We start from the raw sequence: 27177 nt of genomic DNA on the forward strand, positions 1-27177 counted from the left end.
ACAATTATGCGAGCGAAGCGTTTCCTTGGCAAGGACGCGATCGTAACATCGTCGATCGTCTTCCATGTCCTCCTCGATCCTCTTCTTAGCTCGTTGAATAACGTGAATTTGCTCTACGATGTTATTTATAGAACTCGGATCGCAATTAATCTGCCGTCGAATCGCCACTCCGTCGATCCCCTTGCCGCTCTTTTTTTCCTTTTCTCTCTCTCCTTCCCCCCTCTCCTCCTCTCTTTCTATCTCTTTCCCTCTCCTTTTTTCACCTTTTCCTCTTTTTTTTATCCTCTTCTTCTTTTCACCTCCATTCATCGAGGATAGCAACTTTGATCTTCCCACCGCGCGTGCCTGAGAGCGTGTAATTGCGAGATCAATCACTGTCACCGTTTTTTTCATGTCCTCCCACTATTCCCTTCTTCCACTCAAACTTCTCTATTTATGCTCTATGGCGTTGTCTGCCTTTTTTATGCTGGAAGGTTGGTCCAGTTTGAGGTTCCAGTGTTTGATGGCGTTCTTGAGTGTCTTGCGAGGGAGAAAAGAATGTAGGGAATATTTATTGGAGGGAAGCCATCGATAAAAATGTGATCTTTACGGTTTAACCCAATGGGAATGTTGTGTTAATGCAACATTTCATTTCTAATTCTTGTCGGTCAATATACATTATATTTTGAGTTCTGTTTTTTTAACATCTGAGTATGAAAGAGAATTTCAGAGATCCGTTTAATATTCTTTCCTATCTTAAGACGTAAGACTTGTAAAATTGTGAAAAGAAGTTCTATATACCTATGATTTACAACTTTTCAATTTACTAATACAGGGTAACTGCATCCTGGAATATGGAACACTTGATTGTGAAAGCTTCCCGGAAAGCGAAACAGGCTTTTCTTTTCAATGGTACTAACGTTAAAACATGACAAAAGTAATAATTAATTACTGAGAATTAGTTATTGAATTTGTTAAATATAAGAGACATAATATTATTAGAAGTTTAGGTCTTGAAGTCATGGTAAAAAATGTGAAAAAGATCAAATGGAACGAGTTAAAAAGAAATCTGAGATACTTTTATTTTTACTGTGAGAAATGAATATTTATTTAAACAAAAAAGACAAACAAAACAATTGTTCTCTATTTTTGTTATTTATGTTACATTATATTCATTTTCTTCGTGTTCTACATATTGATATCGTGAATGACGCATGCAAAGTACACTTTTTGTGACCTCAATGAAAACAACGATTACATTGAACTCCTCTTACTCTGGACTTGCTCTTCGCTATTATTATCTCTTTTGTAATTTCCGCTATAAAATAAGTGTAATTCTGTATCATCATCGTCAGTATCAGCATCATTGACAAGTTCCATATTATGCATCGCTAAACGTGTTCCGTATTGGCTACATACGTATTTCGACAGAAAGAAGGTAATTGTACTAAGAAGAAAATAAATTTAACTATAAATTTCTTTCGAACACTTAAAAACAGACGTGTTAGATGATAAATCATGCAAAAGTAATATCTTACCTTCGCTAAAAAATTTCACTATTTTTAACTCGCCTTTCAAAAAGTTTTACACGTTTTCAAATACGAGAATCAACTGTATTCAATGACAGATTTCCTAGCGAAGCGCAAACGTGGATAAGCTTGTCTTTTGCTTTTAACGAAATATTTTATTCTGTTATCGATTGATTTTTTTAATTACTTGTCGAGATATTGCAATGTTCCACGTTAGATTAAACTCCTGGTTTTAAACACAACTTATCCCAATCACGATATGTACACAAAGTAGCCTATAATAACTTTCAATTCGCAACGAACATGCTACTGTATCTCTTCTGTACGCGTTAATCGCAGGCATGCAGTAATCGTAGCATTTGCTAGTCAGCCATTCACGGCACCTCGTCTCCGTAATTCAAGTATTTTTCCGAGGAACGCGTTAATTTTCAATAAAGCCGCCGCAGAAGCGGTCGATAATAATTTAGCGATAAAGAGGTTCGCCGATTGGACGACGAACGGAAACGTGTGCAGCACGCGGAGAGAGCGCAATTAACGAATGACCTTTCATGACGGCAATCGATTAATCCCGGCTTGGAGCTAAGCGTCGTGCGCGTTTCTTTTACATCCGCTTCTTCTTCTTCTACTACTACTTCTTCTTCTTCTTCTTCTGCTTCTTCCTCCTCTTGTTTTTCTCCTTCCTCCTTGTCTTTCTGCTTGCGCGTTTCTTTATCGCCGCCTCCAGGGCTGTGCACGATAGCATCGAATGATCGATAGCTTGGAAAATGATCCCCCGCGCACTGCCATTCATCGCGGTGAAAATAATTAAACGGACGACTTTGGATTTACAGTAACACGGAAGTGGCCGATGGATACGCGCTCTCTCGCGAGAACGTTCGCGCGATCGTCAGAGAAACACCGGTGGACCGACATTTCGTATATTTAACAATGTCACCGATACGACGAACGCGAAGATCGTGAAATTCTGATGAAAACTTTCTTGTACAATTGAGCTAATATTATCAGTGAAATTTTACGAGACACAGGTTACAAATTATCCGTGCTATAAACTTTTTTGCATAATAGCAGTAAGCTAATAATAACGAAACGAGTAAAGTCACTTTTACAAAGCACAAGCTGTTTGATTGTCTTATTCGATGTGATGTAGTTGGTTCGTTGTTCTGGCAGCTTATTGAATCATTGCTGGAATATTTATTGCAATAGGGAAGTATCATCCGGTTGAATCCTTCCGGTTTCTAGTTACGCGATTTCAACCGATAGCTAGACACCTCTAACGATGGGAATTTGACTCGTTCCTTATTTACGTTGAACGAAACCTCTGGTCTGGTTGCAGGCCACCTGGGGACGCCTGGAGCAGGCTGGCCATGATGGTGAACCTACTGGAAAAATTGAATTACTCCAGAACGATTCTTATCCAGGCCAAGGACGCGGAGGGTCGAGAAGACGGTGAGTGAATTTATAAACTGATATCCCCGAGGGATGCTGTAAAACACGCTTTTGAGATCGCTTTAATCCATTTTCGCACCTACGATAGCTTGCCTTTTTTTAAATTCTCTGCCTTTGTATGTTCGAAACATATAGAATTTTAACTAAATAGATCTCTCGATTTTTCTATCATTATCCTTGTTATTCCTTAATCACTTCGCAAGACAGAATTAGATTTTGCGCAATCTTACATCTACTATAAAAATACGATTATAACTGGCATCTAATAAAAAAAGGAGACGGTAGAAAAAATTCCATCTACACATAATAGGCTGATATAATTCAAATGTTTTTCACTTGCAAATAAAATTTCTCGTAAATTGATGCATTTCCTTTCATAAATAGCTAAACGCTGTTGATTTCTTCAACATTAAAAATTCCCAACAAAAACATCTTCTTAGTAGAACATCCCAGGACCGATTTAGTTCGATCATCGTTAATACACGTTCAACTAAACCGAGTGATTCTAGAAAACAAAGTGCAGGTTAGAAATCCATCAACGAACCAATTCAAGCCTACCACTTTTGATTCGATCACAGTAATTCAGACACCATTCCTACCACCCGTTCAGCATTCTTAAAACATCGTTGACACGCCTTGACATGACGATGATTGGCACAAACACAGCAGATAACGATCAGATGTTCTGTTAAATAATGATCTTGCTGACGGCTGGATCTGCCGTTAGTTGGCATTGTTTTTCATTACACGGCCACGAAATCAAAATGCTATCTTAATTAGGATTGTCTAGACTTGAGTTTGGTATATCGACTGCCAAATGTTTCCGGATAAATTGTAATGTCTTACGTGGTTAAGACGAAGAATAATTGAAATTTACATAAAAAAACAAGATTTTTAGTAGTCATGAAGTTGCTCTAACGAAGCAATGCGATGATTATTGTTTATTATACTGTTCCTTTTATTTCACAAAAGAATCTAATAAATGATCGTGTTTCTTTTACAAATTCGCACAAAGTCTTACAAGAGAAGCTGGTCTGTTCCAATACTTTTATCAGCATGTTTGATCCTAAACATTGGTCACGATAACATGCGAGTGGTTCAGAACCTACATCGATCAACAACTATATTATTATTAATAAATTGAAAAGCAGAAAAGGGTGATAATATTGAAAAGGAACTTCGAATTTTACCTTGGAGTTTTCTATTATTTATATCATCTCCTTCTAATAAACATTCTCAAGAAAGTCAATGATCTTGTTTTTTAATTGAACATTAATCGTGTGCTTATATAATGAAATTGAGAAAAAGCGGATTCGACCAGTTTGGCTTCTGAGAGACTCGTGCATTGAAATCACTGAAATCGAACTGTGTCCTCTGCCACATAATTATCAAGAAATTTCCCTTCAAAGAAAAATGAATCTTAAATATTTTATTTACTCAAATAAGAAAACGTGTACTTTACTTAAGCATTTGTTATCTAAATCAAAGACATCTATCGATTCGGTACCGATCGATAGCGTTATTCCTTAATGTCCGATCACGCCTATACGGGCATACTCTGTAATAATAATCCGTGGCTCTGAATACATATATCGAACACGAGGTATAAGATAGGTTGATGCTCTTATTTCAAATCCACAATTTTAATAGAACTTTACTATCTGTGGGCTTTACTGTAATGATACGGCATGCACGCCATTATAAATGTGAGTACGAGCAAAGCAAGTGGAGTAACCGTATTATAATTGCACGACTAATGGCCGTAGGAATGCAATCAGAGATTCAGGAACTCGGTTTTTGTCGAACGGATTTTACTGATATCGCCAGTCATACGTTTATTACTAATGTCACGTCAATAATTCGCCGACTAATAGTATCACGCGGATGCACACAGAGGAATCGAGCTTTTTGTTTGTTCTCGTTTCGCATCGGTGCTAAATTAATATTCCGGCAGTGATTTGCATGGTGAACGTTACACAGGAATGCGTATCGTAACAATAGTAATCTTGGACAGGGTTGATAAGAGGTTGCGTGTGTAACCGTGCTGCACTTTTCATTTACGAAGAACGTGACTGGAGTGATCGAAGAGAAGAGAGAGTTCTTTTTGGGAAGAATAAATGGGGGATTCTGTCAAGTATGGAGAGCGTTGATTAGTTTGTTTTATGGATAGAATATACAGTGTACTACGCAGTTAAACAGAGTACTGGACGCTGAATAAATAACTTATTATAGTTTGTGAATACGAAGCATAGTTTGTGACGAAAGAAATAAAATTTCCGAAAGAAAGGGATACATATTTTTGAAAATAAAGAACTTGTTCAACGATTATCTGACTAACACGAAACGCGTGAGGATAGTTTGACACAACTACGATGGGAATGTAGTTTGCAAAATAGAGAAAGTAAACTCAGCTTGACCGGTTCACCGGATCGTTAGTCATGAGATTCTGTTTGACATGAAATTTGAAGTAATTAAAAGCGAATTAATTTTCGCTCGATCTTTAGTTAGATTTAGTAGTGATCAATTCGAAGACGGAATGAAGTAGCAGCTGGATGAGATTATAATTTTAAGTATAAAACAGGATGACAATAATACAAGTGGAAAGTAATTAGTAATTATTGAACGGAGTTCTTAGACATGTAGATAGTTTTATAGTCGAGGAGTTAACTAATGGTTGTACACAGGAAGTCCACAAAAGTGTATTAATTTCCAAAGATAAAAATATGAATACGAAAGATTTTTTGAATCAACAGACCTCGACGATTCTTCCTACAAGAATCGCTATTCTTCTTGAATTTAACCCAAATCTACACCAGAAATATCTTCAACCAAAAAAATCTGTTCAACTTGATCGAAATCAAAAGAATCTTCGACTTAAAATACCTGGGAACTAGTTGAAATCAATACGCAACTTTCTCAAACATATCGAATTGTCTCTCCAAGCATTTTATTGACGAGAGAGAAATTGTCGGATCGATCGGTCTGTCATCGTTCTTCCTTAGCCTCAAAAATCTCTCTTTGTGACTTAGCAAACGTCACCCACGTCATTCTGATGTTCATTACGTGTTCTGACCATTCCGATGCCGCAATTCCCGAGCGAACGTTCATGTGCCAGTGACGCGACGATATCCCGCGATAACGCGTCTCTCTCGAAGTCCCCTCTGGACCAGTCGTTTAATCGAAAAACCTAAGTTCCTCGAACGGTGAAGCCTCTGGCCGTGTGTTGACCCGCGGATAGCCGCCGGTTACGTAACGGTGAATCCGTTCGATGTGACCACTGCAGTGCCATATACACTCAAAGTCTTGGCCGACCGATTACGAGTCGCCAGCCAATCGTTTTCCAGCGTTTGCTCTACAGGAATACGCCAAGTTACCGTGTCTGTTCTTTTGAGTTTGCTTTGCTCCCTTTTTCTATTCGTTTATGCCACTTCAATTCTTTTTGTAATGTATTTTAGATTATAGGAGACTTCGTAGCAGATTATAGATTTTATAGGTGCATGTTTAAATTATGAATTTTGAGTTCGCGTTGGATCTCAATCTCTTTGATCATAGTTTCTCGAATTTATTTCTACATTTTCGGATTCCAAAAGTTTCCAGGATATTCAAATAATTGTCATTGTTGAGCACATTCGTACTGGATTTCAAGATTTTTAAAGATATTTAAACGATAGTTTTTAGCTCATTTGTGACATATTAAAGTACATTTGAAGATATTTAAAATATAGTATTCGGGCGTTGAACAGTTTTTCTTCGTTTCCCTTAGTTGCGTCGTTTTTCTGGCAAATCGATGATATAATTTGTATGAAAAACTTCGGATATTCTTTGGAACAGATTGCCAAACCGTCCAAAAGTACATGTCAGTAATATACAAATTTCATTGTTCAGCAAGATATTCGGATATTTTTCGAACAAATGATATCAAACAATATTCGAATTGTACAAATACAAGGATATTTAGGCATTAGGAAGGAAGTTCGTGTTACGAGTTAATGAAACAGGTGTGTTGATGCGTTGGATGTATTTCGTATGCAGCATGATTTATGAATGCACGGTAATGTTTCATAGGGTGAAGTTACACGCTAATACACAGGTCGTGTTGAATTGACGCTTCTAAAGATGGAGAATTAAGGGGGATTTTGGGTTAATTGATTCCTTGGCTCAAATTCCGCGGATTTTTCTAGGTTTGTCGCGGAGGTTACAACTACAAAGATTGATGGTAGTAACGGTCCTTATAAAAAAATGCGAAATGAATTTTGAATAAATGGGAAAATAAATTTTAAAGTAATCCTGCTGACCTCCGATAGCTGACTGTGGGAACTGTGGCGTGTTGAACTTGTATCTATAGTACTTCTTCAATTCGTTAAGTATTATAAGGTATTTATGTGGATTACCCTATACTGGAGAAGAAACTGATAGTCAAACATTAAACATAATACAAAGTTACGAAATTAAGTGCAAAATCAAAATCTATCGCGTTGGTTACAAAATATTTCACAAAAATGAACAAGGGTTAATAATAAATATACCATCACGTTACAGATGTAATACTATTTTTAAAATTAATCTCTATTCGTTACAACTTTAATATTTTACAATACTTCATATAATTCTTTCGTATTCGTGGCAGTACTTTATTATATAATTTTCCATTTCTCTAACTTTCATTGCGATTCGAGAAATAAACAGGTCTACCAGTGACGAGTCAGTGATTCAAGCGAAAATTTATAATCGATGACAAATCCTCGGGATAATTATGATCGACGCGTTAATGAATTTACCGGTTCAACGAGCATCTAGCTGCGTTTCAATTTTTTCACGCTTTACCCCGTACTACGATGGCAAATCATGCGAATTGCCGATTATTTGTGCGATCTTAAGGAGCATTCATCGCTGTCAATCGAAAGTTTTTAGATATCTCGTCATTTTCACTAATTCGCATCGCCTCGATGATATAATGAAAAATGGCAACTTAAAGGCTTTGTAGCTTCATCGTTGCCGATGATATTAAATCACAGTGTTACGAACTTTTCTTCGTAATTCCATGTAGAATCGAGTCTTCCAGAGTTAGAACTAGGTCTACCCTAACGGATCTAGACTGCTGGGAAAGAGCGTTCCAGTTTCAAGGCGCGTCCTTGGTCGTGTTATACTTACTTTTGAGACAGGTTTACACGCGATAACAGTACATAATTCATAGATCGTATCGTGGTACGTATCGACGGTACAAGGTGGACCGTTGTTAATTCATTAAATCACGGTTGTTCTCCTTTGAAAAGTGGACGAAAAAGTGTTTAGCACAACGTCCGACAGTGTTCTGCTATCCGCTATGGATTATCCATCTCGAGTCGACGGAGTCGGTTAGATGGGAAGTTTATGGCTTGATACGGCGACTCGATTGCATTATGTTAAGCAGTGCATGGTTACGTGCTTTGAATAGAACTATAGTTGTTACTCGAATTTTTGATGAAATGTTTAGATCTATCGTATATGGTATAGCATACAGTATAGAATAGTATAATATATACTGTATAGAAAAATGAACATAAGTATTCCAAATAATATTACTGTGCTCAATGTTCGATTAATTGAACTTGTAACGGTTAAATCCATCATGTAATAGTGGACTTCTATTATATGAACGAAAAATAATAGGTAGTAAGAAAAATTGAGCAGTTATTATACGAACTCTAGTTCTATGAAATGTTAAATGAAATGAAAATATTAATACAGACAATTCGATCAGTTCTCGTTCTTTATTGGGACATAAAATTTTTCCCTCGTAACTTAGTGCAATTTTATATTACTGTCTTAAAAGGTTTTTACAAGCGTTCGAATACTTTGTGAGCTCCAATTTAATCGACTTTAATCGACTAATCGATACAGTTTAACTACGAGTGAAATAGCAAATATCAAAAAATTCTTTCTCTTCCAAAAAGGCAACCAATCATACGCGAATGCATCAACTATCAAGCAGTCATCTATTCCGCTTTCAGTTAGCACGAGAACTCTCAATCCTCCTACGAATACCACACCACATACGCGCGCATACCAAGGCGACAAATCCATTCTTCCCGGTTGAAAAGGAACAAAACCAAATCCCCGGAGAAAAATCACGAAACATCGAAAGGCTAAGCAGCAGGAACGTCCGGTTCTGCTGGATCGCGTGCAAGCGAGAACGCAGCCGGCGATACGATTCGAAAAAGGAACTGAGACAGTAACGGTACATCCAGTAACGTGTGCCGTAATGCCAATTTGTTGGCTCGGATGGTTTCTTGCGTTCCCTTGTATTCCTCTCTTTTCCCTCTTTCCATCCTTCGTTGTCCACTCGACGATCTCGATACGTTTTCTCTCTTCTCTCTCGATTTACCCGCGCGTTACACCCGAGGCACAATGGATAAATTGGACAAAAGGAGAAGAGGAGAAAAGGATGGTGGCTGCTGCGTTGGGCGGGCCAATGCGTTGCGAACGTGCCCACCGGACCCGAGAAAGAATGTTATTGTGAAGATCATCCAAGATGTTTCTTCCTCTCTTTCCACTCTTCTTTTTTCTCTCCCTGTTTCATGAGTTCTTTTTTTCTCTTACTTTCCTTCTGCTTTTTCTTTTTGTGTTGGGCAATGCTGGTCTTCGACCGGCTCGAGAAGATAGGTTCTCGCGGACTCAAGCAGAGATGCTGTTCAGACGTTCGATGGAGGAAAGAGTTTACGCTGCGTCATGTTACTAGTGGTTGTTGTTTGATGGCAGAGTTTCGTGTGAGATTATGATGTTTCAAGGGCTGGTTGGATGGTATACCTACCGGGCTCCGAGTTAAGCTTTTTGGTTCTGCAAACTTATTTTGCTCCTCAGAGGTTTGGGATCGTTTGATGAATGAGGGAACTTGGATTTTTTAACTGAAAAAATAAGAATGGATCTTTGAAATTTCATGTATGAGTTAAGTTAGTAGATAAAATTGCAACGAAGAAGTTGGGTCATTTACAACTCATATACAACCCAGAATAGTACTAAAAACTTTACATCTTAGATTCTATTACATACAGCATAATTATTAAAAACAATTGCAAGATATAAGCAAGATAAAAGTACATATATTTTTTAAACTTCCTATTGTTTTTATCTCTATGAAGTTGTCCCCTTATTTTTGTATTTCAATATCTTCTTTTCATTCATCCCTAAAGTCATGCCACGCGGTTTAGAATACTCTGTTCATGAAAGTATGTAACCTCCGCGTCGTTAGCACGAATGATACGGGTTTCGCATGATCGCGAATGCCACGACACCTATTTGGAATTCGCATTAACAAGGCGAGCACGCTCTCTATTTCGCCTGCGCGATTAGGTTTCTATATTTCCTTGCACCAGGCTCGGGACGAGAGCCAGGCTTTAATCTACCTCGCGCGAGGTCCTCCGGATGATCGATTGCGAAGGCTGCCACGCTGATCCTCCTAACTCGATCCTCCTCACGTTCCGCGCGAGTTCCCGGCCACGCTGACCATGAACTTCGTGTAATATTCGCGATAAATGCAGCCTGTGTAAAGCGATTCAAGCCGCGGTCAGCCGAATATTAATGGCGACTGGCGCGTTGCATTCGAAATCGCTGGTAGTCGCAACATCATCCTGGGGATGTCGAACACGAGCGAATCATGAATTTGACAATACGATGCAAGGTATCTATCACGGTTCCATCAGATTTTGGACATTGTTATAATAGATAGGTTTGGGTATATATATGGTTGGGGTATTTCGAGAGTTGCTAGGCGTTCGAGTATCAGATATTGAAATTTTAGATAGGCATATTGAATATTGAAATTTTGCGGGATCGAATTTAGGGAGTTTGATTCGACGGAAAAGGGAAAGTTTGTTAAGGCAACTATGTAAACTTTTACTGCATGAAAATTGCTGTCTAGAAAGTCGTATAATGCAATTCCATCTTCTTTCAAACATTGCGGATTAATAAATTGTATATTGTAAAATTTATTACATAAAACAAATACATATAATCAAATTCAATAGCTGTATAAGATATTGCTCTATTAAGTACCGATTATGTTAAACTTCATAATTCAATTTTGGCTGTAAAATCTGGGCTACCTTTAATAAAATGTACAAAAGCTTTTGCAGTTGACTGTATATAAACTAGGCCTCTCCTCAGTAAAGTTACGTTATACTACGCCCACGTCTTTTTTGTTTCTTTTTTTAAATCTATATTATACATATACAAGGACTACCATAATTTTCGTAGCATACCACGGGTACGAAAAAGCATGCCTTCAAAGTACCATCTTGTACATACAGGAACGATTACATATACCTGTTCCGGACAGTCTCGAGGCAGGGCTGTTCCTCCCGTCGTTAAATCGTTCCATTATCGGCGATCAATGACGCGAGGTATGCGCAGCTACAATGTAACTCGAAGGAACGGATCGATCTGTACACGTAGACCGTGTCATCGGACAGGTTGAATATTCTTAAGCCCCTTTCATCCGTGGTTGGGACCAACCGGAACGCCCTGCCACTCCCCGGTAGTTGTTGACCAATGTTTATCGTTGGTGCACTCGCTCGATATTTGCATGATAACAGACTGCCGATCGTTATTATCTGTCGCTTCGATTCAGCAGCATAATTTTCGGGAAACCGTCTGGCTGCAATACCTAACTGCTGTTCGTAACTATTTATTTCGATATTTATATCATAAATTTTCGCGCAACGGTACTAACGTTGTATGCGCAGACTGTTCTACTGGTAATCGTGTTCACAGGGTGTAAGCGTTCTAACTGTAGTTACGTTTTCTGTTAGGTTTTCGAGTGCATTTTTGGTGGAACGTGACCGAAGAGTGGCAATCGTGGTTGTTGGAATTTTTTTAATGATACGTGATACCGTGGTATTGGTGTTCGAAGGGAGTTAATGTAGGGTATTATTCGTAATGTTTCCAGGAGATTGGTGATAAGATGATTTTTTTAGCGTTTGTGGAATAGAAGAGTTTTATTTCTGTTTTGAATGGCACTTGTTTACCGTTGGATGTGTAACGAATAATTTGATTGGGAATGTTTTGAAAATAGTTATGATATGCATAAGAACGATCTTGATCCCTCGTGGGACGTACGTTTGATTCCTTTATAAATTTTATAATTGGAATTGGGTGCCAGAGGTTTTTCTATTTTGTGGAAAAGGTGTGACTTTATTATACAAAAGTAGTTCGACTCCTTAAGATTCATATTTGTTGTGCACTAACATATCCTCTGGATTATAATTCTTTGGATTGTCTTTTGGCACTCAATTTTCTTAAAAATCTAATTCCCAAAGTACAAGAAGTGTTTAATTAACAATCTTTCGCGATTGCGATTTAATCTATGACATGAAGTTGAAAAACGGTACTTTACTGGTGAACTACGCTCATGCATATTTAAGCGACTTCCAAGTTGGAGAAGCTGCTGCGACAGGGTGTGCGATTAATTTTGTTCTTTAAGCGTGAAATTCGCGAAATTAGCGATCGTTGATTGTAAATTTGCGATTTATTAAAGAATTTTCGACTAACTGTTTGTTTTAGAACTTGAATTGGTAAAACTGCCGGAAGATATGACCTTGGCAGGATTCACGCCGCTGATGTCGAATCCGCAAGATCCTTGCTACGCCGAAAAAACCGAAGATATGGTAGGTCATTTGTTATGTATAAATATATTACATACAGATGTAAGTAATAATAAAATATTCTTGCTGTATTTTCATTAAAAGCCTTATAAAAAATTGTTCATATGGTGAAGTATCGAAAACGTTAATAAGTACATTATAACATAGTATTTTTCAACTTACTTGTAAATTATCTTTAAATAAATATTGCTCAAAATATTCTAAAATTTCCATCAAATTTAATAGGGACGCAGATATCGTTTCCCGTAGCTTATTTGTAATAAACTTCGAACAAAGGTCGATCTCTCTCGTGATTGAAATTTCAAAACAGACTTGCGTCCTCCGTTCTCTCTTCCGTCCACACTAAGTCTTGGCTCATGTTGTATTCCAGGAAGTTGCTCAAGTGTGCCTCAGGATAAACAAGATTCTGTTCTTCGGCCAAGTGTTCCTGTGCGGCCTCGAGACGCCGGTATTGAAGTTGCAGAAGAGCGAAACTGGCATTAGCGAGTACGTCTCCGTGGTGGAGGCATCGAGCACGAGCACGCCGAGTTCACCACCAGAGCAGGTAACTAACTTGCAAAAAGAAAAAGGAAAAGTCAATTAACCTCCTATGATCGAAATTTTATTTACTTATGAAGACATTGCAGATTTTATGCGTTGTTGATATAGGGAGACCAGATATTCAGTTTCCCATTATGTTGAACAGATTTTAAGGATATAGCAATTTCATTATTTATACATTTCGTGTCTTTTAATTCATTGTATCATCTCTATTAAAAATAAATTACATCATATTTAGACTTGCAGGCTCAAGATCTCAAGAATCAATTTGTCATTATTAATAATTAATTTTATAACTATATAAGTTTTTGGTTAAGTAATACCTTGATTAACAAGTTGATCCAAGATCTAATAATTATTATAAATAATTTTTCTGTATAATCATGTATTCATAAAGTTCAATAATCTGATAATAAGTTCAATATAAAAAATAAAAATTTCAAAACTTGAATATTGTTGCACTCGAATTACGCGCGTTTAACGTTAGCGCTTACCGATACTGTAACAGTGGGCGCCACTGCTGCGCCGAAAATCGCGCTGCACTCCCACGCATGCGCGACGCCACTTTGCTTTCGCGTTTGTTAGTTTCATGAATTTACGCGATATTCTCTTTTTTCGTCAATATTTGCATTAAAGTTGATAAACTTACTTGATGCATAATAATTATCAACGTGAAGTTTATTTTGTGCTCTATATCAGCTTCTAATAACGAACATATTGATATGTAAATTTTACAACAAGTAATTTAGTAATTTCTAATAGCATGTACAAGGTTATGAAAGGTTATCACGTTACACTACAGTTACAGTGGATGCGTGATCTAATAATTGAAATATTTGAAGATTGAAATGCGTAGGTATGCTCATAAGAATTTATATACATATTTCATAGTTTTGACGTATTCCTCGAAAAACAGTAAACTTAACCTTATTAAGGACGATAGTCATACGACAGTGCTTATTTAAATTCCAACAGATCAGGGGTTCGGATTGGAACAGACGTAGGGATTTTATTCCAGGAATATTCTCAAGAATTTGATCAACGAAATACAGTATATCAAAAAGCAAAAGTTTTAGTTTAACCAATTGATTATTTTTATTTACTCATAATCAGTAAAGTAAAGAAAAATTTGTGTATTAAGGGGATAAAACTTTACTATGCTGAGTTTGAGACATTGAGTAAGAGGAAGTTTAGTGAATCTAAATCATTTGAATTTAGGGATCCTCTTTTCAAATTTACCTTATTAGAATCTAAAAAAGCATGACTATATTTCACATTTCCTAGAAAAGCTAAATTCTCTCGTCAGTGTCCATTTTTCCACGACACGAAATGTATTAAACACGTTAGCAAAGTTACTTAGCGGATCTTCTTCGTTGAAAATTTTCATTTGGCGAGGAAAAAGAATTTTGTTTAAGAACGATGGCAACGATCTTTATTCTTCGTTCCCCCTTTGTGAATTATTCATTCGTTCATTCGCGTTCGTTCAAGGGCAGATGGAATTTTGATGAAAAGGGATTAACGTGTCGTTTAGGGAAATTGAAGGGAAGGGGTAAATGTGGTAAGAAGAAGAAGGGAGTAGCTGTTTGGCGATATCGTTATGGAGGATTTTCATTATTGAATATTGATATTGGGAAATAGTAGATAATTTGGAAGGGTAACGTAAACTGTGAAATTTGAGCCACTCAAAATTATTCTTCTAATTCAAAAAACGACATTACCTTTCCACCAATGCAATAAACAAGCACAAGTCAATTTATACAAAACACTCTAATCATTTTCATCAAAGGAATTTAATTTCACGAAACACATCTAGAAAGATCAATAAGAATAAAAAACTGAGATGAAACAAAGTAATTTATGGAGAAAATTAGTTCCAGCTCCCTTTTCTCATACTTGTCGTCCCGAGTAATGAATTCAAACGGAATCCTTGATTCGCTTTCAGAGCGACTCGGAGCTCCTGGTGGAAAGTTACAGCGAGGGTGAAGACGAGCCAGTTTCCACCCTCAAGAGATTACCCTCGTGCACAGTCGTACCTGACGATAGCATCGCGCCCGTAGCCGCGGTTGAGATAAGGTCGTTGATCGAGAGAAAAGAAGAATTGGAGAGGCGGCAGCGGAAACAGGATCGTCATAGACAGCGAGTGCAGGTGAGTGGTAAACACCTAATACCTCCAGACTGTATCGTTGCTCGTTAAACGCATAGATAAATGATCTATCGAGCTGTCCGATCGATATCGAGTATCGATTGATCATTGTTCGCTATGTTGTTGTAGACGATGTATTTGGTCGAAGCTCGATGTTGAAACGAACTGTGAGGAAGATGAAAGTGAGGAAATATTTGTTTAATTGATTTTTGAACCAACGATTTGCGTTCTTCGTAAAATATTTAATATATCATCATTTTTACTTCATTTTACGAAATAAGTTTTTCTTATTGTTATTTATGGGGAGGACATGCGAAATATTAAATAAAACTGAGAGGTTTAGAGGATAGGAGTGATACGATTGATAAAATTGTTATTTTGGGTGGGAGGGGGATTGGAAGTTTAATAAATTTAATATAAGTATATCGAATATCTTTTGTAAAATCACGTTGTAACGCAATTTTACATTTGCAACTATTCATTCTGTGATCAAACATTCTTGGCCAACCGATCAAACTGGAAAAAACCGAAATTTCCAAATTCACACCGACCTACTGGAAACTTCTATAAATAAAGATGTCAGCTCGATATCGCGGGGTTCGATGATTCCAAGTTCAAGATACATCCATCGGTTGTTTCTCGTATCTTCATCGTTCGTTCGCGAAGGTAGCCGACAAAGTGGCCAAGGGAACACGTACCATGGACCCTAAGTCAAACTAAATCAAGAGATTACCAGGACACGCTGGTTGCGTACAGTTGCCTGGTCGTTTCTTTCGTTCGTTCCTTCGTTTCTTTTCTGCTCGTATGCTCTCTTCTCGATTCGATCTCGTCTTTTTATTTCGGGCCTCTTTTTCTTCTTCTTCTTTTACGCGCGGTGATCACAGCACGCAAGCCCACCATTTTTATTTACGGCATCGATGCTCCTCCTTTTTGCATATTTATTATTGAACCCCTGACTGAGGCTGGATTATGCGTGAACTATGTAGTCTTTGGGTCTCCGTTTTGCTTCTCTGCTAGCTAGAGCATATTTTTTATCTGGGTGAGACGTAAAAGGAAGTATATCGATAGTAAATTCGTTTACGGCTGCGAGTACATAAATTTTTGTATTTCGGTGATTGATAAATTTATGAATATATTATTGGTTTTATTAATTTAATACTTTACGGGGAACTCCTTTCAGAGTAAAGTAAAGCCTTTTATGGTAAATTAAGTCTCTGGCAATAATGTCACGTCAAGCCTGCCGTCAATCATTTAGGCATATCTGCAGCTTAAAACGAACTAACTTCGTATTATATTACAAATAAAACTGATCTAATTAAGGAATTTATGGACAATAAAAAGATTTAACAAAGCTATACAAAGAACGTTTTAATAATTAATAGAACTTCGGAGTAATTAAGAATTTTACGTAATTATATAAAATTAAATATTTAGTAGTATTACCAATTATAGGGTTATATGTGATACGAACATCTTTCTTGAGATGTCGAATGTAAGGATGATATATATATATATATGTTGATTTTATCTTTACAATGAGTATCCTGTATCTTAAATAATGTGTAATACCGAATTAATGTTTCTACTTTGTTTCGTGGACCGTGTGAAATTTTTAGATATTGGGTAATTAGATACGTGTTAGACGGTTTGTAGAACTCTAACTGATTATTTCCTGTTCGCATTTAAAATGATGTTCCATTTGTATTCATGAAACAAACGTAACAACATTTTCCAATTTGTTTCAAGTTTTACGAGGATAATCATGATTGTTGTGTCCCATTGCGGTGCTGATGAAATTTCAAAATGTTTTATATATCTTCATAAAAATCTCCTGTAAATATTCAAATATTTTTCTGGGCCACTGTAGCAATCGCGAATCATATTGCATGGTTGATATAATATACACTTTATGATTCTTTTAAAACTGACCATGAATTACAAGTGCTATAATTCAAATCTCGACGGAATTACAACAAAAACCATATAATACACATTCGTTTTCCACCCAGTACCACCAGAGATTCGTAATTATCCACACTGCTTTCACCGTAATATCTTTTCTGCCGACATCAACCTTTCAACTTTAATACCCGTCCGTTTCTCATTCTCTCTCGCTATACACACTTTTAATTCTTCACACTGCATCAAAATTCTCTTTCCACTCGGCCAACCAACGAAATCCCCTTCAAGAGTATCTACCGAATTCGTTTCGCCTTGCTCGCATTATCTTCATCCGCGCCCTGTCGACTTTTTTCGTCCTTATGCGGGGAGGTAAAATAAATTCGCCTGTATCTGCTGAATTTTTGCCAAGCCGCTGGTCTTATCGCAGTCACAGTTTCGCCATGGAACAGGGAATATCATGGTAGAATATAAAGTTAGCTTGGTTGGACGTGGAACGATAAAGGGACTCGGTGACAAGCGCGCCGAAATAAAGGACACCTTTTGATATCCGAATGGTACATGGCTCGGTAGTCTGTTCGATCGGATCCTGGTTGTTGTATCGCTGCTCGTTCTTCTTTCCTGAAGTATCCCAACCCTCGCTTTCGTTGTCCGAAACGTTCCGTTTTTATGAATGCCGTGTGGCTGATAAGTTGGCGTTGTGTTTCAATTGCATTATAGTAGGATGTTGGTATTGGTCATTGACAAGAGATTTTTAGGTAAAGTTTTGTTTGAAAAATTGAGCAAGTTTTGAGAATGGTTTTCTGAGATTGGAAATTCCAGAGTTTCTGATCCACAGCCTATTTAGATAATTCCATAAATAACGCGAATAACTTGTTACGATAAAACTCTTTTCATAAGGGAAACTTAACAGAAGGATGACAGAGTTGCAGAATTGCAGAAAGCGCCTTCTCTAAAACAGCATAAGATAAAAGAAATCATTTCGTCTTCTAGAATGTACTTATCGTATTTTTCTCCTGTTATCTTCATGCATGAATAGATTAAAAAAAATGTTTGTCATAAATTGTTATATCACTTACGTGTTAGTACAAGCAAGCTATTATACTTTAATGTGTCACTGGTTGCAGTAATTTTCGCAAGTAGGTTCACTTAAATGCATGTTTTATTTGCATAGCCACATAATTGAATGCATAATTGGGCCGGTTTTTATTCGTGTCAGACTAACTGTTGATTTGTCAGATTCTCAGGGATCACAGTGGGAACGAAATTGTATCTGCTACGACCCGTGCCGGTATTCGCGTTATCTTGTTTTGTAAATAGGTACACTTAATGTTGAAGTCGCGTGCGCCAATTATCTCTGAACCGAAAGCAGCAACCTGTTCGCGTATATCTGGAACAATTTCCACGTCAAGTGGAACCTGTTCCACCTGTGTCGACGTCCAATTATGTCATTCGTCAAGGGGATGCTCCGAATTCGTTCGTGTCCCTACCGGCCAAATGTAAATTGCGAATAAAAACATCGTGTATTTAATTAGCTTAAAATTTCGTAAAAATAATGTCGGTCTTCATTTGCATCAAAAGCATTTGCATGAAATTAAGCAACATTTCAGGTTTTGTAACTGTTTCTGGTATACAAGATTAAAGGGGTAAAGCAAAATATGGAAGTAAAAGTAAGGTATGCGAACATAGCTGTTCTTGCTGCTTAAAGAACAGTTCAAATGAAACTGTTTGGCAATTAGTATTTTTATTGCATTTCTGTTACTTTGTCGAACGTTGAAAATAACGAAAAGCCAATAGCCTTTGACTGACAAAATTAACTGCGCTTTCTAATTATTCTTTCGTTTACTTTCTTGCTACTGTAATTCTTGCATCTAAAAGATTATAAAAAGTGATTTAAAAATAGCAACTTCTCGTCTAAAAAATCAAACGGCATTTCTTGATTGTTATCTTCCCATCATCTTATTCTCCTCCGATCGTTGCAAATCTAAAGTTTCAAAAGGCGAAATAAAAAGCAGCCGTATCGAACACAGTCATAAATCTTCATTTTTTCCAAGATCCAAAAACAACAGTTGCCCCTATCATCCTTGGAGCCAGAATACACTCGAGACACGTTGCAATTACTTGGCCGGGCATCAAATAATCACGCACCGAAAGCAAACTAGTGCCGTGGGTACGTCCGAAATTAACTTGGTGTTCCGAACCCGTTCCTCCATTAGCGACGTCCAATCGTTTCGGTCATCAGGGTGGCAGGGGGTTTACTCTAAATCTCCGCGATACTCATCCTGATAGATTGCGCTTGTTACTTTTTTTCTTTTTATCTCTCCCGCCGAAAATTCATTCGCCACGAGGGATATAAATCTTGAAGGAAATAAAGGCGTGTCCCGCGCGCATCCAGTCAAAATTTCGCGTGTTCTCTCGGAGCACGTTCAACTACCAGTTGGGTAATGTTGCCTGTTTAATTCTCTTTTAATCCGAACAACGATGCGACCACTGTATTTTCAGCGACACCAATGCGAGCTGCTAGGTGCCATTCCGCACGCGATTTTGCGCCGGAACGTTGTGGCGTTTAGTGCTGGAGAAAGCTATGATTTTTCTTATTTTCTATTATCTGATATCTGTCTTTTTCCGAGTTTTTATACCCTTAAGAAATCTTAATCAGTAATCTCAATATACACTTTCAACTTTCAGCACTTTCTACCTGAGTTTTTACAGAATTATTCTCAATTCGATATTTCTATATATAAATAGAAAGAAACAATTCTTTTATGAAATACTCATAACGTTTAGTTTTCATCAAGAATCGCCTTTCATCGTGTGTTTTCGCGACAGAAAAATCACGAAACAATTTTAAACGAAGGATAACAAAGTTTTGATTATAGCAAGTGCCCGAGTGACCCTCGATTTTACACATGAAAAGAACCAGTACCACGACCATGTCCATGAATATGTTAATTTCATTTGAAAATATTTGGCAAACAACTCAGGCATAAAGAACCATATTCTATTGGATCAAGACGCTATAACGGACGCGTGAGAACGAAAGCCCGAAAATGCAAATTTGATTGCTCGAAAGAAGCGACGTAAAAAGTGGTTCTGGGTAACGTGGCCGCGGGAATTAAAGACGGCCCAAGAAGCGTTGTTTCGGATCCGAGGATAAAACGAACGATGAACGGAACCGTTAAATCGGACGGGAATATTGTTGCTCGTGGGATTCAACGATATTGCGAAACTTTCGGTATGGAATCTTGCTAATCTGTTGGTAAATATCGGGTTGTTTTGCAGCGATTACAGGCTACGTATAACACTTTACGCGATGATTTGATGTCCCATGTGAATTCATCTTCGAAAACACGAATGATTGCTATTTATTGTTTCTTTTTTTAGATCTTGGTGATTGATCGGTTTGATCATTTTACGGACATTGCGTAATATAAATTCAGTCATAATATAAATTCATGCTACGCGTTCATATTTATTACTTGAATTTGTTTTATATCAATTTACATTACAATTTATGTTTATATTTACGACATCCGACAATGTCCTAGCGGAACTAGCAGAAATCTTGGACGCTGTTCGCATCCATTGCGAAATGTGACCAATTAATTTCTCGCTTAAAATATCCCTCGTTCGCAGTACAATCTCGAACGGTTCCTCTTTTTTCCCTTTATTTGTAGCTAAACCGTCATGGTTGGTCGATGAACCTTGGATCGACGATCTAGAACGTAGCCGGGAGGTCTGTCGAGAACCTTTGCCGCTCTGGAAATATTTCACGTGCGGCGTTTCGTGAGGAAACGCGACCAACCGATAGGCTCCTAATTACGCGTACCGTTAAGAAAAGGCCATTTATTTCGGACGAAATCGGCGACTGGTTCGAGGATAACGCGTTAGATTCGGTAATCTTGTTCGCCGGAGTTTCGAAGAGGCGCGTTACCCGAAGAAGTTGATGTCCGTGAATTGATGAGATTACGTGTTACGTAGGAGTGTAATTAGGATGTAGGATCAATTATGTCCGAATTGCCATGTAGTAAATTTGCTCGAATGTTGGTTTGTTACGTATTATCGTTCGATCTGGACGTTAGTTTATTTTCGGCAAAATATATTTCAATTACGAAACTATTATCACAGTAATACTGATAAAGTTTCAGACAGATTTGAAAATATATAAGACATATTACAATATTTATTCTTAAATTCTTATATCTTTCTTCACAAACCTTCTCAAAATTCTTGTAGCTTTTTACATCGACGTTTCTATATTTGTTTCCTATATCTATACGCGAATGTTTTAAATCTTCCATTCTGTTTTTGCGAAGGTACCTTAAAAGTATTTTCCATAGATATTTTCCACGACTTTTTCTGCAACCTTTCTACCAGACGTTCGTAGCGAGTAAATTCTAGATTCTTGGGTTGCGAAGAATCTGTTGTCAGATGAAAGTGGTCCCCTTTCTCTCCTCGGAAACGACGTCGGTCATTTTGCAGCTTGGTGCTAATTTATCCCGCGGTGCAAGCTCGAGATCTTCTAAAGCAATAGTCGTGGAAGTCACTTGAACCGCGGAGGTCGGCGAACTTTTCGTCGCTAATTAGAAATAATTGCTAGAATAAAGACTGTCGCTCTCTCGGGCCACGATCATCTGCTTGCCTATCGATTAGACCCGCTCGTATTATGGAATTTCTTCTAGGTAGACGTTGGTGTCGTTTATAATCGGACAAAGGTCAATTTATCACGTCGGAAAGCCAATCAACGTGTTGTTGAAATATCGAAGATGGAATTTGCTGGAACATAGCTTGAGCTTTTTAAGCTCCTGTTTCTTCTTCTACAGATTAATGTACTAGTTTTCGTCAAGACATACTTAGAAAAATTGAATTTAGTGAAGTTTTAGGCTTCGTTATGAAATTAGTGGAAAGAACTAGGTGGACTGCTATTATGTTAATGATCATGTCATATAAACGGGGTTCTACGGTAATATTATTAATAATATTATTTCACAAAATTATTCAACGCGTATTACATTGCTGCTAATGTAACAATTTCATTTGTATATTACAAATTCCATTCGAACACTTGGCCACCATAGCAGTCCATGAAATTTCGTCTCCCTTGCGAAAAGTAAATTCTCCAACTCGTGCAGCAACCGACGGAGATCTATTTACATAAAACAACGCGGATCCCCTTCTCTCTTGAAAGAGAAGTTCAACAGCCGGGCTGTAAATTAACTCAAGACATTGTATTTAATTAAACGTCCTGGAATAAAGACGTTAATTAAAGCCGGGCTCTATTATTTCCGGAAAAGCGCCCGAACTTCATTCTGTCATGTGAATCTGGAACGTATTTTTAACTAGTTCTGTGAATCTAATCGTAATAACATACATAGTCCACTTTCCTAACTAACTTGGCAACGGTAATCTATTTTCTCAAAGTTTAAGTTACAAAGTTGAAGTTAGAACAAAAAAGAATTAAATTAGGTATGAGACCGTTTGAGCTGGAAAGAAAATAAATTACACGAACTGCTTAAACGATCAAACAAATAGGAACAATACCGACTACGAACTGATTATACGAACAATGCCATTAACAGAACCTCTGTACCCGATCGTTAAAAGCCAAACAAGTACACACGAACCTTTCCAAAATGCTTGTGTCTGCGATGTTTAAGCAGATTTCTCATTAAAGTCGTTTGGAGGTTGTGAAGCCAAGGGAGCACGCGAAGTTCTCTCGGTTCTGTGTCAATAGCCACGGTATCGTGTTATTAAAGGACAAAAAAAGCACAGAACAATTACTTTTTACTATCACGAGCGCGTTCACTTTCGACGGCGGGGAAAAAGCAGAACAGATGGAACGCGAGGGCAACGAAGAAAAGAAAAACGCGGGGAGAAGTGAAACAGCTAATTACTCTAAACTAATTACCTTTTGTTAGCACCGCACTGCATCAACGGAGTATCTCGAGACCCTTCAGCTCGTGAACCTTGAGCGACAACGCTGGATGAATCGTTCGATCGTTGTTCTTTGTCTTTCTGCGATTGTGTGTGCACGTTCGTATGTATATGCTTATGCGTGTGTCGTGTAATAAACGACGGAGTCGACTCGGTAGGAATCGTTATTTTTTGAGCAATTACAACGATGGGCCTTTTAAGGGGAGTTCGTGACGAGAAGAGACGAGAAAACGAAAGGCAGACGTTGAAAAAGCTTCGTGGCCGAGAATGGCTTTGATTTAACCCTTCGTAATTGGATTGTTTTGCGGTTATACAGGTTATACAGTTCTACTTGCTATGTTTCCGTTTTTAGTTAAAATGTCCCATCAACCATTTCGAAACATCCGAAAAAATTGCTTCCGATTAAAAGATTTATCATATATGTCGGAGACGAAAGAATACCGGAGCTTCTGGAATTTTGGATAATCCCGCAACATTGTAATCTAGAGTCTACGATAGCTGTAATTAAACAATTGTAGTTATTCAATCCGATTGTAATTGTTCGAGATTAGTGATAGTGAGCTTTGGCTCGAGGCGACAGTCTGTCGCCGAACGTAGCCGCGGTCACGGGATGAACGCTTTGTCTAACAAAGGCATGGAGTAATTCTATAGCTCTCCTTAAAAAGGAAATAGTTGTAACACTCGACAGTAAACATTCCAACGGTCTCTGTCCCGTAGCTCGCCACACGCAGACCCTATTCTTCGAGTAAGATTTAGCTAACTAAAGTCCTTCAAACAGACAAACAGTCTTTGTCCCAATTACGGGAAAATAGGGGAGACCTATTTTTCAACGAGCAGCGCCTTCCACTAGCAACTTTCCCTCGAGGGCGGCTAGCATCTTCTTCTAACCACCGATATGGAGATTGACCAATTAGCAGCAACGCCAATTTCCCTTACTTTCTGAACGAAGGCTTTTCTCGACGAATCCGATGATCTCGTGTCCTTAGACACACCCCATATAGTTTTCCTCTGTGGCATCATCGGGACGGGAAAGTCATTCTTTCTCGGGATCTCATCGACGAAAAGAGTAACCCCCTTACGACCAGTGAATATTACGCGTCCGACTTAGATTTTGTGAGCACGTTCATCTATCATCCCGTCGACCGCGGATTCGTTATTGAACCTAAGATCATTGTCATTAGTTTCTCGAGTATCTAATTACCACGGTTACTTGTCCAGTTCTATGATAATCGTATTTGCACTAGTCGATGTCTTCTCTATTGCATAACGACACGTGTAATCCAAACGAAGATTCGTTTCACGCCCCTAACCCTAATTCTAATGTAAACCCGACATATATTATAATTATTCTCGGTATATTGATAAAGTTATAATAAAAGATCTCTCTACCGTTAATTCTTTACCAATAACTAAGATCAAATGCTCTGTTAAATATAAATTAAAACAAGGAATATGCCTGCAGGTAAATAACCTATTTTAACTAAGAATAATACTGTAACCCATTCACCTCCTACCTTTCACCTTTAAGATATTCAAATCCACAAATATTTGCACAACAAACATCGAGATATTAATTAAACAGCACGTAGAATGTGTCCATCCGTAAATTCTCCCTATCAAACGTGACCATTATTACACCACCGCCGTCACCAACTGGTCAAATATAGCACTAGAAACCCATGCAATTCCAATTTCTCTAACTTTCGACCCCATTCGTGGTCGAATCTGTTCGCAAATTCCCTGCGACACGCTTCGTCAACCACTTGTACAGGAAGAACGCGATGCAAAGGGGGACAACGGTAGAAGTTGGAACAGCAACTCGCTGAACGACTCTAATTGCATATATTTGTCGCGTATTTATATGGCCATTCTATTCAAATGCAGGTTGCACGAAGGCTGGTCCGGGTGTTACGATCTCGTTTAAAATGGCTAGCGCCGCTGCGGCATTCAACGATGGTAACAATTGCGATTCGTGCTTTAGCCACGTAATACTTGGTTGAAACACGGTGAAATAATGGGAAAATCGTATACAATGACCGTTTTCCTCCTTTCTCCTTTCCCTCGTTTATCGTGAAAAAGCTTAGCATTGGTTTTGTTTGGTCGGAATCGATGAATAGTGTTTGGATAAGGATGCGTTCCGTTTTTTCTTAACACGTGTAATATCGCTCGAAACACGGAGAATTTGTGTTTAAATGGCCTGAGAATGAAATGATGCAGCGGATTTTGCATTGAATTTAGTCGCTTGATAGCGCAACCGTTCTATAACACAATGCTCAGCAGCACAACGTTCCGTAAGAAACAAATAATAGGGTAACAGAAATACATATTTAATCTCAGAATCAAACAGAAAAATGATTTCGATATATATTTGAACGTCGCAGTGAATATGAAAATTGCTCTCCTATAAAGTACAAGGAATATCGCTTATAATGTTTTTCACCCGTGATCTTCGTATGAAATGGCTGCTTTCAGAAAAGGATAAAATCATTCGCAAATAATGTCGTGAAAGTATGGTTTATTAATATTTATTAGACGTTAACAAACAGTCGCTGATTGTCGATTCAGTGAAAACGTATCTCAACCAAGCCACCATTGCGAAGAAGGGGTGTTTCGTCGTTGGCGCGAGTACGAGCGACCAGTTGAGCGCGTAAATCACAATAAAGCGTATCGTTTATTAACGATCTCATTTATGCCGAGCGGCGAAGCAACGGCCGCCTGGAGCGGGGTTGCACGCGCGCATGCATTCTGCATGGGAATCGGCCGCACGCCGCCATTTATATTCCGACCGGTGCGGTGGCCGGGCCTGCCTAAACGATCGCGCGGAAACGCCGAACGCGCAATAAATTATCCATCGTCGCCGGGCATCGGTTGTAAGTATACATATATCGGCACACCGCGACTTCGCGCGGACAGCCGCCGGCTACTGGCGATCCGCATCGCTCGCACCGCTAATAATAACGAGGATCACGCACCAGCATAGCGTGCGAGGTATTGCTATCACTTGCGACAAAGATAGTGTCGTAATTGTCGCGCGCGATCCGCTCGATCACAATCGATTCGTCGTGGTGTTGGTTGCACGTGGATTGGGTTCTTTATACGGTAGATTCGAGCGTTCCAATATCCTGGGAGAGGGTGAACAGAGCGTGGGAGTCGGTCGTGCTTGTGACCAGTTAACGGGTGGGAAGAGTGGAGGATTTGAAATAGAAGCGAGTCGCGGTGGTTAGGTTGTTAAAAGAGCCATCGGTGTCCTTGGTAATACAAATGCTCGATAACATGACTGCAACCTGCTGTCTTCGGCTAGGTTGTACGAGTTAATTTTATCGATGTAACAGTCGGTAGAACATCGCCCATGCTACCTTGACTTGTTGTTCCTTTGAAAGTAGCAGATGTCATGGTGTTATCGCATCCCGAGTAGAAATTTATACGAGTAGATAGGTGACATTTTCATTAGCCACGGATAGAAACGTTACTAACGAATATTAACCAGTTATTAATGAACTATTAATGAATCGCACGGTGTTGACAATTTTCACGTTTAAGCATTACTTAACGAAAGAAGAGCAATCGAGCTTTCGATTCGCAAACTAGTTTGTCTTTTAATGCTCGATCGACTTCGTGGAATCACGAGCAGCGTAGATAACGCGTGTAATTCATTAAGGCAGGTTGAGATAATCGTTTTTACGCGCGATTAAATAACAGCTACCGGAATTTATTAATTTATTCGACTGGTTGTCAGTGAGAAATGGAGAATTATACGTTGAAGATTATTATTAGACTGTACTGATATAATATTAAAATATTGGAAATTATTATAAAATATGGAAGATATTGAAATATTGCTTATTTTGATAGCTGCACTGTTGGTCCGCAGAATTTCATCTGATTATATGCTACTTTTAAAAGGCGTATAGCTGTAGACTTAATAACTTGTTCTCATTTTCAACAATATTGCTAGAGATTAACTTCTCATTTCTCGATACCATAGTACTCGGAAAAATATCGTTTCATTCAGAGAGAACCAAATCCCTATTACAGCGTTGCAACGATTTCCCATTTCCACGTGGAAAAA

At 38.2% G+C, this 27177-nt stretch overlaps 1 protein-coding gene across 5 annotated transcripts in view; it reads left to right on the top strand.

Moving 5' to 3' along the window:
• The window catches only part of LOC117207319 (telomerase-binding protein EST1A-like), a 143083-nt gene that overhangs the window by 95768 nt on the left and 20138 nt on the right, over window positions 1-27177 (top strand). For all 5 annotated transcript variants that reach the window (XM_033447392.1, XM_033447395.1, XM_033447393.1 and 2 more), the window contains 4 exons: window positions 2842-2954; window positions 12492-12595; window positions 12963-13136; window positions 15075-15278. In XM_033447392.1, coding sequence (XP_033303283.1) covers window positions 2842-2954; window positions 12492-12595; window positions 12963-13136; window positions 15075-15278 — 595 coding nt within the window. The remainder of the gene's footprint in view (window positions 1-2841; window positions 2955-12491; window positions 12596-12962; window positions 13137-15074; window positions 15279-27177) is intronic.

This window comes from Bombus bifarius, unplaced genomic scaffold (assembly GCF_011952205.1).
Source record: "Bombus bifarius isolate JDL3187 unplaced genomic scaffold, Bbif_JDL3187 scf7180000008026, whole genome shotgun sequence".
NCBI lineage: Eukaryota > Metazoa > Arthropoda > Insecta > Hymenoptera > Apidae > Bombus > Bombus bifarius.